General features: G+C 42.9%; 1 protein-coding gene across 1 annotated transcript; it reads left to right on the forward strand.

The window, feature by feature from the left end:
- Nucleotides 1–4508: 4508 nt before the first annotated feature.
- LOC306745189 (uncharacterized protein) lies at nucleotides 4509–7095 on the forward strand (the record flags this gene model as incomplete). Its single annotated transcript, XM_079227941.1, has 3 exons — nucleotides 4509–4595; nucleotides 5688–5845; nucleotides 6243–7095. The coding sequence occupies 3 exons, from the start codon at nucleotides 4509–4511 to the stop codon at nucleotides 7093–7095; spliced, it is 1098 nt and encodes a 365-aa protein (XP_079084067.1).
- Between the last annotated feature and the right edge of the window lie 8183 nt (nucleotides 7096–15278).

A 15278-nucleotide genomic window follows, 5' to 3' on the forward strand; every position in this document is an offset into this window, starting at 1 on the left:
TACTCATAACTAGAAAACTAGTTGGACAAATTACAAAATATGTGCTGTATATATGCACATTTCATCCCCGAACATGCAATACTCTTGTGTGATTTAAACACTAGGGGGCGCTACAGTAATCCGGCCAATTTGGGATTTCTTTGGGCATTTGTCATTTTTCACCCTTTTCAGCGTTTGTACGTTCACGAACTTCTCCTAGAATATTTATGCGATCGACTTCAATTGTGTTCAAGGATGATCTCAAGACCCTTATGAGCTTAAGTTGTGTTATTTGCGTGACTTCGTCCAACGGCCTTGACATTTGTGTGGTTCACTATGTAAGAGAAAGCGGTTGTAACTCCTAGATACATCATGCAATCCGCCCAAAACTTCTCATGCATGATGCCAGTGCAGGCCTGGGCACATGAACATAAAGGGATTTTCATAGCGCCACCTACTGGCGAAAGGAAATCAGCCAAACGGCATTGTAATTTACATGACGTGGTCTACACTTCACGTAGAGAAACATGATCCATGTGTATGTTTACATTGTCAAACTCAAGGCCTGCATTGCCGTTTAACTAAAGACAAGTGATTAAGTTAATAGTTGTAGTACTTTAAAACATTATGTATTAGTGTATATACAATGATAAGTACTAATACTTAATGTAACATACTACTGTCAACCTGAGTGAGTCTTTCAGCTAAGAGCACTATTTGCTGGTATTTGTAAATATGCATGGAAAATGTCATCTCAATTGTGGATTTCTGGTTATACATTATAATGCTAGCTATGGGATGACATCATTCTGTTATGTAGATTATATAATGTCCATATTGTCACGTGTCGGTTTAAAGAGAGGGACCCAAACGCCAGAGCAACAGTTCAAAAATTATATTTATTACAAAAAACTAAGGAGAAGACTCCAACAGGCCAAGGGAAAAAAAAAAATCAAACAGGAATCAAACAAACCGGACAAAAACCCAAATCTGACAAACAGTCTACTCACAGTACGCAGTGACAAACGGTACAATCCGACCAGGGGACAGGCGACAAACGGGGCTTAAATACAAGAGGAAGGTAACGAGGCACAGGTGAAGGGAATACACAATCAGGGAACAGGGCAGACAGACAATCACAGGGGCAGGACGTGCAGGAACACAGAGGACTGTAATGGTAGAATATAATGTTGTAATGTTGTGTGAGAAGAGAGCCTAAATTGAACCTTAAATGACCCTCAGAGATGAAGTACCAAATGGGGGGGAGAAGCAGATGTACTGGGATCAAAGGGTTATTGATCATCCTTCACTTGTATATGGGGGGGTCGTAAACAGATGAACAGACGAGAACTGGGGGGGGGTTCATGTTTCTCGAACAGACTCAGCTACTCTCGTCTCCTTCATTGGGGGGTTAGGAGGCGGGACCCTGATTGTGTTATAAGTGAGCTGATGACTGTTGCTTCTTCGAATTCTGTGTCACAGGCTGTGCCGAGTAGCAGTGACAGACTTTTCCTTCCTGCAGGAATAAACAGACTTAAGACAACTTTGATTCAGAGACTTCATTCCTTTGTAACACTCTGGGGTCATTTTCTTGATTTTTACATCATTTTTAAATGTCTCTTTTTAAAGTCACTTGCATATGATACATACATACAAAAATTACAGAAGAATCTCAGCTATCTATATAATGAGGCACCATTGTCCCAAGGCACAAGTGTAAAGAGAAAATATGACTAAAGCTGAAAAATGTAATCTTGATTTTGGAAATTGTTCATATTTGTTGTGAAAACATAACTTTACTCATATCAATGAAGTCAATATGAGTTCACTGAAATAAAGTTAACGGTGATAGAGACAACAGTTGATTACCCACCGTTCATAGCTGCAGTCAGCTATCTCCGTTAGCTCTTGTTAGCTTGCGCCGTGTTAGCAGCACCGTGTTAGCAGCACCTAACGTGACATAAACACTACTGTAGTAATGATTAACGGAGATCCAACACTACTGGTCAAACTAAGTTCACTGTAAGAAAGTTAACGGTGATCGGTACAACAGTTGAGTATGCACCGTTCAGTCGTAGACACGGAAGAGACATCCAACACGGGGCGATCTAGTGACGCGCTAACGCTAAACTATCGTCAACAAACATACGTTAGTTATGGTCTTACAAACACATAATGGAGGTCCAACACAACTAGTCGTACTAAGTTCACTGTAAGAAAGTTAACGGTGATCGGTACAACAATTGATTACTCACCGTTCAGTCTCACAGAAACGCTGTAGCCAGCTATCTGGCCCGTTAGCTCCGGCTAGCTCCTTGTTAGCGAATCCTTCAGGCACTGAAGCTGCGCCGTTTGTCCCCTCCAATATATTTGCTCAGGACTCTTTGCTTGGCATCTTCTGACTCACATTGAAGCTTTGCACACGTCGTAAGACACGTCCATGTTTAGATGCTCAGACGCGGAGGTGGAAACCATAGCCGCCAGATTTTAAACCATATCTCTGTGACTTTTTATTGTGATGATAGAATTTTTATTAAAAACTTAAACACCTGCCCGGCCGCGGCGACTGCCCCCTACAGGAAAATCTTCCATTACATTTGGTGTCAGAAGTGGGATCGTTTGAAGCTTCGTCTGGACTCTCAGAGCGTACAGGGTAGTGGCCACTTCAGAACCAAAAAATCGTTCTGCCCCATACCACATTAGACAAAGAGAGAGGGGTCCTGCGCCCAACGAGCCAGATTTACTTCACAACGATCACACAAGGAAGCAATTTTCTTCAAATCTGGCAAGAAGTTGATATTTAAAATTTAAAATTGAGTTCATAGAGATTACGAAGATGCAGAACCTCTTAAAATAATTGCTCAAACCGGAGAATTAAACAAATTCTGTTTAATGATATTGTCTCTAATGATGATAATTTTTCTTAGCGTGTTACTTAAAATGTGTTGATTCATAAAATAATTTAAAAATATTCCTGGTTCATCATCATCCATTCAGTTTTTACTAAGGAAGACAGGACTGAATAATACAATATAATACAGGACTAACTTCAGGTCCTTGAAGATCGTAGTTCCAGGTCCTTCATAATAATAATAATAATAATCAAGATAATCGATACAGTTTGCACTTGATTTTTCTATGGTAAAGAAAATTGGGACTTTCGATACGGTTTTCATTTGAAAAATGACTTCCTGTTAGTTCCGAACTTTTGTCTACTTGTAGTTTACAGATCACGTTTGGATTTATTCATATGTGTTTGTAAATATATATTTATGTAGAAATGTGTGTGTAGCTGCATCCTTTGGTCTTTTTATGTCTGCTTGTGAAATACATTACTAATGTGTTGATGTGTGTTGTATAAATACGATTTTGTATTAACAACCACACAAGAAATGTTTTCAGATCAAACATGAGACTAATAGTCAATAATCCAGTGTTAAGTATTCCAACTACACATAAAATAAGGATTTTCTACAACACGTGGTGTTTGCTGTCAGATCTAAGAGCCAATCAGCTCTCTGATGTGGGACAGCAGGCTTTTCCGCAGAACTGGCTCATCTCGAACTAGACTAATAACACATGTTTCAAGTGTGGTGAACAGGGTCATTGGTTTAGGAAATGTCCACAGAGAGCCAATCAGCAAGGACACTGGGGTCGTGGGGGAGCCAGGCAAGGAAAAGATTGACATGATGCGGTGAAGGAGGAGGCTGCATGTGAGGGGGAGACTACGAATAATGTTATGAACCCAGACACGGGGCGGTTGATGTTCCGACGTGTGTGGGACTTCCTCAACAAGTATAAAGCAGAACTAGTTGTTATTTACCTGGTGGATGAAGGAAATAGTAAATGTTTTCACAGACACTGAGATAAGCCCCGCCCCTTTTCCCCAGCGACGGTTGCGAAAAAACAAATTAACCATATAGTGTGAATTTGTCACCTGCGGCGCGATATAGGCGAAGTGGCGTTGCGAAAATTCACAACCGTTTTGGTGTGAACAGGGCATTACTGTCGTTCATTTATTCCAAATTACTCTCAGCTTGAACAACCTCTGTCCACATTAATACACGGTAAAAATCTTACCGCTCATGACAAAATTCAGATGGCTTGGAGCCTCTTGTGTTGACTCAAGGCACTTCCTGGGTGTCATATGTTAATTACCCTTTGATTGCCTCTACCTCACAGAAACAGTGGGAGACGGGTACAGTGACCCCTGTAAAACACATGGCAGCAGAGGGACACTAAGCCAGCCTGTCTAAACTACAGTTTGTATTACAAAATGTCCATTTCCTAGGTCACGATATTTCCGGTAAAGGCAAAACACTCTCGTCTAATCGCATTGCCTCAATTGTGACGCTTCCTCAAATGAAGAAACAAATGATGTCATTTTTGGGCATGTGTTCTTACTGTCGTTCATTTATTCCAAATTACTCTCAGCTTGAACAACCTCTGTCCGCTTTAATACACGGTAAAAATCGTACCGCTCTTGCCAAATTCAGTGGCTCCCTGCAGCCTCAGAAGCTTTCACAGTCATGAAATGCGCCTATCAGACTCCGCCCACTCTGGGTCTGCCCGATCCTCACAAACCGTTCACGCAACAGTTGATGAACGCTCTGGCTGTATGACATCGGTTCGTTTACGGTCACATGGCGATACATTGCGACCGGTTGTAATGTAATGCGATTTTTCCGCAAAACTCGATCCTGTCGCTGCAGGTTTACCACAATGTATCCGCGCAGTAGCAGCTGCAGAGAAAGCTCTCACGGCCTCTCGTGACATAGTGGGTTATGCTCCACTAGCTTTACTGGTTCCACATTCGGCTTCGTTAATTCTCCTCATCCAAACCTTTCTGATATTCATTTGTCTAACCCTGATTTCATTCTCTAGGTTGATGTTTAACAAGTCAATAAAGTCTCGCTTCAGAACTTCAGACTCTTGTTTCACAATATCACAGCTTCCCGTATGCACAGAGGTTTTTCACTGTGGGATGGTCAGCCATGATGTCCAGGATTTTATCTCTCATGTTAGACACCATATCTGTCGGAAAGCAGAGTATTTTGGTATTCTTGCTGCACATCGTTCGGACATCTTTTACAGCATAGTCTCCAACGATCAGAGTCTCAGGCCCAGTCTTTTCCTGCGGCCTTTCATGTTCGGTTCTTACCCTGCTTTGTGAAGACAGCTGCTTATCCAGATCATCAGATTTAGGATCCTGCGACAGTGGAGCGAATCTGTTTTTAAGTTGTAGGCTTGGTTGTTGTGGAGTTTCTTTGCTGGTTTTACTTTTCCCAGCTGTTTTCTGCTGTGTCCAGCTGCGTATCGGGGTTGAGGAGGAGTTTTGCCTGCGTGGTAGTGCAGGCCAGCCAGTCGCATCTGAGATCTCAGGGTGCTGGGCTCTGCCTGTTATGCCGTGTTCACACCAAAACAGTTGCGAAAATTCGCAACGCTTTTTCGCTTCTATCGCGCCGCTGGTGTTTTTTAGTTTTTCGCAACCATCGCTGGGGAAAGGGGGCGGGGCTTCAGTCCCTTTTCGCCGCGAAAATCTCCTTCTTCATTTCCGTTACTCGACCATGGAAGGAGTAGAAACTGTTGCTGCGTTGTACTTGTTGTGGAAAGACCACAAACGTCGGAACCCCAAACCCCGTCGTGTTTGGGTTCACAACACCATCCGTAAACGCACACAGCTCGGTGAATTTCATCGACTCCTCCAGGAACTGCGTCTGGATGACCGCCGCTTCCAGGGCTACTTCAGGCTAAACGTTAGCCAGTTTGATGACCTGTTGGCTCGGATCGGTGCCAGGATCTCTCGGTTGGACACCAACTACAGGCGCTCAATCTCGGCTGCGGAGCGCCTGTCCATCTGTCTCCGGTGAGTGGCAGTTTCATAAAATATATTCATGCTTTGTCAAGAAAGCCCCTTTTTAATTTTGTGTGTTCTTAATGAAGTTTGGATCCATCAATCTGGTCTCCAACAATACTCAAATTAACGTAATCCATATTATACACAGATATGGCAGCCATATGTTTGTTTATGTACATATGTATCTACATACTATATAACTTATGTGAACTCACCAGCATTTATGTTTATCATTCATGATAGCATCTGAAGCCATATCAATCAAAAACTACTATTAGCACCTGTAGTATCATTAATATGATTAATAACATTATAACATAATCATTAATAACATTATAACATAATCATTAATAACATTATAACAGAATCATTAATAACATTACATGCAATGTTTTCTGTGCTGCAGATATCTTGCTACTGGGGACTCATTTAGGACCATCGCCTACAGCTTCCGTGTTGGGGTCTCCACGGTCTCTAGCATTGTCCCAGATGTTGCCACAGCTATTTGGGACTGCCTTGTGGAGGAGTTCATGGCTGTGCCCACCACGGAGGACTGGAGATCAATCGCTGTGGGGTTTGAGGAGCGATGGAATTTTCCTCTCTGCTGTGGAGCATTGGATGGAAAGCACATGGTCCTCAGAGCCTCTGCCAATTCAGGATCCCAGTTCTTTAATTATAAGGGAGCCTTCTCCATGGTCCTCCTGGCAGTCGTTGATGCGCAGTATTGTTTCCGGCTGATTGACGTTGGGGGCTACGGCAGAACCAGTGATGGTGGGAGTCTGGCCAACTCAGCTTTTGGCCAAGCACTGCCATCTGGCACCCTCCACCTGCCTGCTGACATGCCACTACCAGGAGCTAGTCACCGAGGACTTCAGCCACATGTCTTTGTTGCTGACGAAGCCTTTCCACTGAGGAAGAACCTCATGAGGCCCTACCCCGGCCACAACCTTGCAAGGGAGCGCCGTATCTTCAACTACCGTCTCTCCCGTGCTCGGCTGGTTGTGGAGAATGCCTTTGGGATCCTTTCCTCTCAGTGGAAGATGTACAGGCGTGCCATTGAGCTCCAACCAGAAGTTGCGGAGAAGTGTGTGAAGGCTACATGTGTCCTGCATAACTTCCTGCGGAGGACAGCCCGAACTGCAGCGACCATACCGGTTGGAGAGGTGGAGCCACTGCCAGATCTGGGAAGAATTGCTGCCAATAACTCAGCAAGAGGCCATCAGGGTGAGGGAGGCCTTCACATCCTTCTTCTCTGCTGAAGGAACCATCCCATGGCAAGACACCGTGTAACACCGTGCCCAAGCACACCCAAAACGGCTCTTTTAAGAGCCAACCACACATTACTAAAGAAAGGTTCCTTTGTTAAAGAGTTTTCTTGTAAATGAAATAAAGAACATGGAATAAGTAACATTGAATAAATTTATTTCAACACAATTAACAATTTTAACATTAATAATAATATAATATATAAACATATATACAATAATATAGATATATACAATAATATATATATAGATATATACAATGATATAGATATATAAATAATAATATAGATATATAATAATGATATAGATATATTATATATATATATATATATATATATAATACTATATAGATATATAAATCATAATATAGATATATAATAATAATAATATAGATATATAAATAATAATATAGATATATAATAATAATATAGTATATGAAAAAAAAGTGCAATCATGTCAAACGGACAAAACAAACAAAGAAATGAAACCGAACAGGTTTGAAGCTGGTTCATTCCCTGGAAAGATTGTCCCCCAGACCTTCATTCCAATGTTTCCAAATTCAGCATCACAGTGCCGGCTTCATAGAGCAATTTATGCATCTGAAATTTTACGTAATTTTTTTGCTGGGGTGGCAATCTTTCCAGGGAAGGAACCATGCTTCTCATGAAAAGCTCGTCCTCAGAAAGAGGCACAGTCGGTTGTTTGAGAGCTTCGAGGAGCCGCTCCTCGATCTCTTTCTCCCGCTCGCTGCCCGATGCTTTTGCTGGCCTTTTTTGGGCCCTTCTTCTTCCTGTATGGAATGGAAACACCATATTTTATGAAACTATTGCATTCCATCACTACAATAGCTTGCAAAGATATTTGAAAGATAGTTCATATTTGTCATTGTGAAATACATACCATGAATTCATAAATTATAATCATATTAAAGAAACGAAATCCAACTTTGGTCATGCACATACCTGAGGGTGGTCTGGAAGGACCAGCAGCAGCGGCAGCAGGAGGAGAAGGAGAAGCCGGAGGAGGAGAAGCCGGAGGAGAAGGAGGATGAGCAGCAGGAGGAGGAGGAGGAGCAGCAGGAGAAGAAGGAGGAGCCGGAGGAGGAGAAGGAGAAGAAGGAGGATGAGCAGCAGGAGGAGCAGCAGGAGAAGAAGGAGGAGCCGGAGGAGGAGAAGGAGAAGAAGGAGGATGAGCAGCAGGAGGAGGAGGAGGAGCCGGAGGAGGAGAAGGAGAAGAAGGAGGATGAGCAGCAGGAGGAGGAGGAGGAGCAGCAGGAGAAGAAGAAGAAGGAGGATGAGCAGCAGCAGGAGGAGGAGGAGCAGGACACTCTGGCTCAAATCCATCTGGACTGTCTTATTAACAATAACAATAAAACAATGTTATAACACAAAAGTGACACTGTAATTACATTGTGATTTTTCTGCAAATACGATCACATTTATTGTCCTTTAAAGTTACATATAGTTTAAACTATAGTTACATATAGTTCAAACTATATACTATATATGATAGTATCTTGTTTATTTTACATCTATGTTAAAACTCAAATAAAAGAAACTTCTTGTAGCAAAACAAAGTTGTAATGGTAAAAGTTAGTTTTGTACCCTGGGCTCTGGAGGATTAAACTAGAACTATAACACTGGACTAAAACATAGCTTTTACAGGCAACAGAAAGGTGATCACATCACAGATGAACATTAGGAGACACTTTGCTATGGTTACTTTTCAGACATATGAATCTTTTCCTTATAATTAACCAGACTGTGATGTTGCGTCTTCACTTGTCGACTGACCTGCTCTTTCACTGTCTGCCTCATCCTGGCCTGGCGTAGCTTCATACTCTGCGGTCCTGACTTCCTCGACCCTCCGCCCCAAATTTCCGCTCGTTACCCGCGGAGTGATAAAGGGGTCGAGGAATGACAGGACCGCAGAGTATTTCCACTTTTTATTAGTCTTTGCTCCTGACCCACTTCTCGTGTCACTCTCCCTTCTCTTCTCCTTTCGGTACGTGTCCCTGAGCCCCTTCCACCTTCGGCGGCATACCTCATCTGACATGAAAGACATATGCCGGCAGTTGGTTCATAAAGTACAACAAATAGCTAGAATAAAAGCATATAAATACAATAAAAACTTACCAGGTAGCCCCACGGCTTTGCTGACGGCTCTCCATGCGGTGTCCTTTTTAATTCTACTACGAAACTCGTATGAGTTCGTGTTGTAAAGCACCGGGTGACCGCAGACGGCAACTATAAGTTGGTCCTCCATTTTGCTGATGCAACATAGACGACCGGACGGCGGTGACGAGCGGAGCTTCTCAACGCTGATTGGCTTTCGCAACTCCGCGTCATGCGAATTATTCGCTGGAGTTGAAATATTTGAACGCCAGCGAAACAGCGAAAAAGCGGCGTTGCGACGCCGTTTCGCTTCTATCGCGCCGCTTAGCGAAAAATTCGCTTTAACGCGGCTGTGCATTGACTTAACATGTAATCTGGACGCGCGAATATTTCGCAACTGTTTTGGTGTGAACACGGCATGAGTCGTCCTGGTAGTCGTCCTCCCACATCCCGAGGGTGTGAATGCCTCTTTGCAGCGAGAGAGTTCCAGGGCGGACTACCATTTGAGGTTTCGTTAACAGCTACACAGTCCTCCTGTTTCTTGGTAGGCCTAGTGGTGCTAGTTAGCTGTGTCTTAGCTTGCATTTGTACAAGATTTTGAGTCCATGGTAAAGTGGTATCATTCTGACACAGTCCATTTACCTCCACGTTCACTTCTATTCGGTGGATTTTTGTTTCCAAAACTGCAATCTTCTGCAGGAGTTTGTAGTAGTTGTCCATGGAGAGAGATGGCATCTTGCTGCTCCTTAGCTTTAGCTTAGCTGCTAAGTAGCCTTTAGCTTAGCTGCTAAGTAGCCTTTAGCTTAGCTGCTAAGTAGCCTATAGAAATTTATCTTTAAACCAGCAGAATTAGGGCAATAGCCAGCCAAATCTTTTGAAAAATAGAGTCCCAGTGGTTTTCAAGTGTCCGGGAGCTGCTGCTCAAAGATTCTCACAGAAGAAAAAACAAGAATATCAGAAGGTATTACCAGAAAAATGTAAACAGAGGCGAGAGCAAGCAGAAAAGCGTCTGCACTGTAAGAAAGCAGGAAGCAGTCCTTGTTCCTAAATTATTATTTTTTCCTCACTGTGCTGGCTTGTCGCATGGGGTGGAATGGTTGTCTAATGGATAACAAATTGATTCGCTAAAGATTTTCTCAACAGGTTCCACAGTTTGAACATATGCTGAAGGTAAAAGTACTGTTAAGTATAGCAGACATATGGTCTGTGTGAGTTGAAGTTCCTCTTGCCTCTAACTCTACTGCTTATATTTTAATAGATGAATTAAGTCAAACAGAGAAATGGACAGTTTTGTTTTTCAATCCAGTTGTGATTATTATATCATACTGCGTGATTATTATGTAATCAAAAGAGTGGAATGTAATGGTAAAATATAATGTTGTAATGTTGTGTGAGAAGAGAACCTACATTGAACCTTAACCCTCTGGAGTCAGGGGTCATTTTCTTGATTTTACATTACTTAAATTCACTTTCTATCACAATCTAAAATTGCAGAACAATCTCAGCTCTCTATATAATGAGGCACCATTGTCATAAGGCAAAAGTGTAAAGAGAAATATTACTGTAAAGCTGAAAAATGTAATCTAGATTTTGGAAATGTTTCATATATCTTGTGAAAACATAGCTTTACTCAGGAGGTGGAACTGTTTTGGTGCTTGAAATTACTTTACCAAAGGTCTTAGGTACACAGAAGCAGTGAAATATATTAATACAAAAAATGGTAGAAACATGTAAGTAAATGTCTAAAACCAAATGTATTACTATTATATGGTGAGATGATGAGCTATGGCTGGCGTTGTGGCCTGCAATGATGATCTTATGCTGTGTTCACACCGGACGCGGCGTGACCAGATTCCATGTAAAGTCAATCCACAGACACGCTGCGACGCAAATTGGCGATTTATTCGCGGGGCGGCGAGATAGACGCGTTTGAGGCGGCGCGAACAGAACGTTTGACCTGGGGCGAACAAAGCGAAGGACGCGGCGCGAATTCGTGTGAGTTGAATTCTCCCAACTCTGGCGGAGAAATCGCGTGACGCAAAGTTGCGGCAGCCAATCAGCGTTGAGAATCAGCGTTGAGAAGCTCCGCCCGTCACCACCGCCGTCGCCCCGTTTCTGAATGAACCAGCGCTGACAGCGGCTTCATTGAGACGCTGTTGTGGGACTACGGATAATAGTATGAACCCAGACACCATGGAGTTTGATGTTCCGACATATGTGGAGTTTACACAAAAAGTATAAAGCAGAACTGGTGGTTATTTCCATGGTGGATGGCATAATCGGTATCGTTTTACGGAGATACGCGAGACGCCGTTCCTGGAGGAGTCGGTGAAATTCACCGAGCTGTGTGCGGCTACGGATGATGTTATGAACCCGAACACGAGGGCGTTTCATGTTCCGACATGTTTGGGACTTCCACAACAAGTATAAAGCAGAACTAGTGGTTATTTATTCCATGGTCGATAGCGGAAATGAAAGCTTCGTCGCTTGTCTCTCACAGAGGCAAGCAACAGAGCTAAGCCCCGCCCCCTTCGCACCGCGATTTTTCGCGTTTGGTGTGAACGCCCTCGTTTCACTCACGCGAGTAAACTTCCGCGGTGGACGCGGCGCGAAATTTCGCGCCGCGTCCGGTGTGAACACAGCATTAGACCCTGCTTGTATGAATGATGCAGCCAGCAACGACTAACGGGCTGTGTGCCCTGCTTGGATGAATAGGGTAGCCAGCAATGCTTCTTTCTTTCTCCTTCTTCTCCTTCTTCTGCTTGGATAAATGATGACTGAGTGTCCCGCTTGTGATGACTGATGTACCATGAATGACGTGAACTTCCATTTAATATCATACATGACCGCCTGCTCACGCATCCCTGCATGGAAGACGAGGCCGTGATGATCCTACGGACTTGCTTAGGTCGATAACAGCCTTATTATTAAGTGCCGCTGGAGAAAAGGGGGAAAAGTGTCGGCCCTCGACCACCGACCACCGGGTTATATGCAATTGCTTAATGCAGGGGTCGGCAACCTGCGGCTCCTTAGCCCGTCTGTTGCGGCTTACTGAGGCTTTGACGAAAAAAAAAAAAAAAAGACGTTTTTATTTTATTTTATTTTTTTTGTCCAGTGGAAAAACTTTCTAAGGGAACTCCTCTTATCTTGGAGTTTTAGGTGATATTGGGTCACTGAAAATAAAAAATTAATGTTTAAATATTTCTTTAACTAAAATGTGCGTTACGTCGCTGTCAAGCCTCTTCCCCTGCAGGTGGCTACTCGTAATTCAGAGCCCCGCCCTCGCTAAACTATCAACAGATAAATAAATAAAAAGAAAAGTCACGGAGAGCGTTTAATTCTGCGTGGACGTATTCATTTGCTTTCACTGCTGACCTGTCTGCTTGATATGTGGCGAGAAATTATCAAACAACAAAACATTTAATGTTGAAAGACTCTTCCAGAACAAGCATCTGCTGAAAAGTATCAAGCTGCAGAAGAGAGATTCCTCAACTGCTGCAGTAAACTGAGCAAAGTAAATATACTTTGAGGAATTGGATCACGTCCCCAACTCCACTCCTGCTGCTGGTTCTGTGTCAGCTCATGAGACACTGAGGCGTCCGCTATGAAGACGGATCCGTCCTCCTCCGTTTGCGGTGCTCTAAAAGTCCAGTGTAGTGAGGACGCTCAGTGTAAACAAAGCAAAAGATATGCGTCTAAAATGTAAAACTTACATGAGGAGGACAGGTATGGAACCTGCTACCTTGTGGTTACAGGGTGAACCCTCTGCCACATGAGCCACATATAGACAGTGTTAAAGATCAGCATAGTTGTGCTTTTAATGGATCTCAATGTAGTCGACAAATGACTATTTTTTGTTTGATAGTTATAAACAGTCTTTATTCTTGTTCTATCATTTCATAAATACAACAAACTATATATTTTTTGTATATATAATATGACTATATAGCAGGGCCGGAGTGGGGCCACTTTTCAGCCCGGGAATTTCAGGCTCAAGACCGGCCCACTTTTTCCATGGTAGTGGAAATTGGATAAATTAAGCAACAGTTTAGCTCTTACTATCCTGTAGTTTTTTTTATTAATACCATGGTCCAACAAATAATGTAAAGGTTAAATACAACAATAGTAATCACTTAAGATGAGAAGTTAACAAAAAATATTCCACTATTCCAGAAGGATAGGTTGATAAATTAACAAAAGCAGAAATAAATAAATCAAACATTTGAAACGTATCCCACTCTTCAACAAAGAGGCATATTGAACTAATCTTTACAGTTTAACTCACAGTACAGTATACAGTTACATGGTGAACAGCACCAACAGCATCTACAGCGTCAGTAACCGCCTAAGCAGTGCACTGGTTTCAGCCACTGCATCTATAACTGTGTCGCTGCTTATAGACATGAGGATTTCCTTCTCTGTGCACATTAACATGAACGCCTCCAAGTTGCCCTGCAAAGTTGAGCAAACAATGCATATTGGTTCATCAAGTACTGTCATATACTTCTCTTTCTTACAATATATAACTAATTCATATTGTTTCCCCTGTTATCCACTCTACCTGTCCCTGTAGTCATGGCCTCCTCATTGCAAATGTCGGGCTCATAATTTTCAGCAGGAGACTGTCTTATCTGCTGCTCCGAAGCTACAAAGAAAAATTAAGAGTCATATTACTGCATACTTCAATATCAATATTATATATCAATATTTGCAAAGTCTATGGATCGCCATATTGTGGGTGATATAAAAAGGCTAATATTTTAATTCAATTCAATATTTTGCTTGGGAATAGGTTGACAACGCTACAACAATATTAATCAAGGCTACAACGTTAGCCGAATAGTTACGTTGCTAATCATTAGGCCTTTGTCTCTCTTTACCAGTTGCCACTTGTGTTTGTCCTCTTGAAAATAAATCGGTAAGCTTGGCACATTTGGCAGCATCCTCCTCCAACGCCTTTCTTTTTTTCAACCTGGCTTTTTCAGCCCCTCCTGCCCTCTTCCCTTTGTCCATCCTCCCTGAAGCGTATCGTGGCCGGCCCAGCTATCAGTAGCCTATCTGAGAAAACTTTTTGGAAAAGACGGGCTACGGACCGAACCAACTCTATTTGGAGGGGGGAACTTCCTCGCATGGTACAACCCATGTAGAGGCTGGGGTGTCAGAATGCGGAACGTGTGTAGCCCACTTAAAGAGAAGATGGACTAACTTACCCAGACAGTGTCAGACAATGGTCCAGGTTCACAATGTCTTGGTTTCAGCACATGAGGTGACTTGCATGCCAAATTGGAGGAAATTCATTCAAGTTGTTCCTCACCCTCCAGACAGGCATCAAGGCTTGTCTGGTGAGAAGAAGGACAGGGGGAAGGGGGGGGGGGGGGGGGGGGGGGCAAACATTTCAATAATAATTGTTGATGTATAAACTCATGTTGAACTATTTTCTGGGTTGGACCTCCGACCCATCTGTGGTGAAAAGCTCTGTCCATCAATTGAATTATTCCGAGTTCCTGTTTAATACATGCTTTAAGGCATTTGAGTGTTTCACATGCATTTGTTTTCTCTAAAGGAGATCGATGAGGTTAATTTATCCATTACGGACCCGGCTCGCGGGAATACGCCGGCGCACGATGAAGAGAGTTGCCGTGTGCCGACTGAGCCTGCTTATGTTGTTTGTGGTGAGGTCAGCGATGACCAGGGCACTTTGCTTGGATGAGGCCGCGTGATCCTGCTTGAGAACTTCGGGGGCTGCCCTGGTATGGATAACTTCCGGTTGATGGCGAACCGTACCTTTGTCTTCAAGTGCTTCTTTAGCGTGATTTAAGAATTCTACCATGGACATAAGACTTCGGAGTGCTCCAGTCTCGAACGCTGAACTGGTACTATCCGGGCATAAATAAGTGCCTTGAAATTGAAATGCTATTTGAGCAGATGAGCGCGTTGCATTTTTATTATTTATTTAGGATCCGTGACGAAGCTCTGTGAGTCTAAAACACTGAATATTTAAAGCTCTTAGGACCAGAGGGATTAAATGTGTTCTAACTGCGTGACTATAATATCCCTGCTTGA

Source organism: Taurulus bubalis, assembly GCF_910589615.1.
Source record: "Taurulus bubalis genome assembly, chromosome: 12".
NCBI classification, from domain to species: Eukaryota; Metazoa; Chordata; class Actinopteri; order Perciformes; family Cottidae; genus Taurulus; species Taurulus bubalis.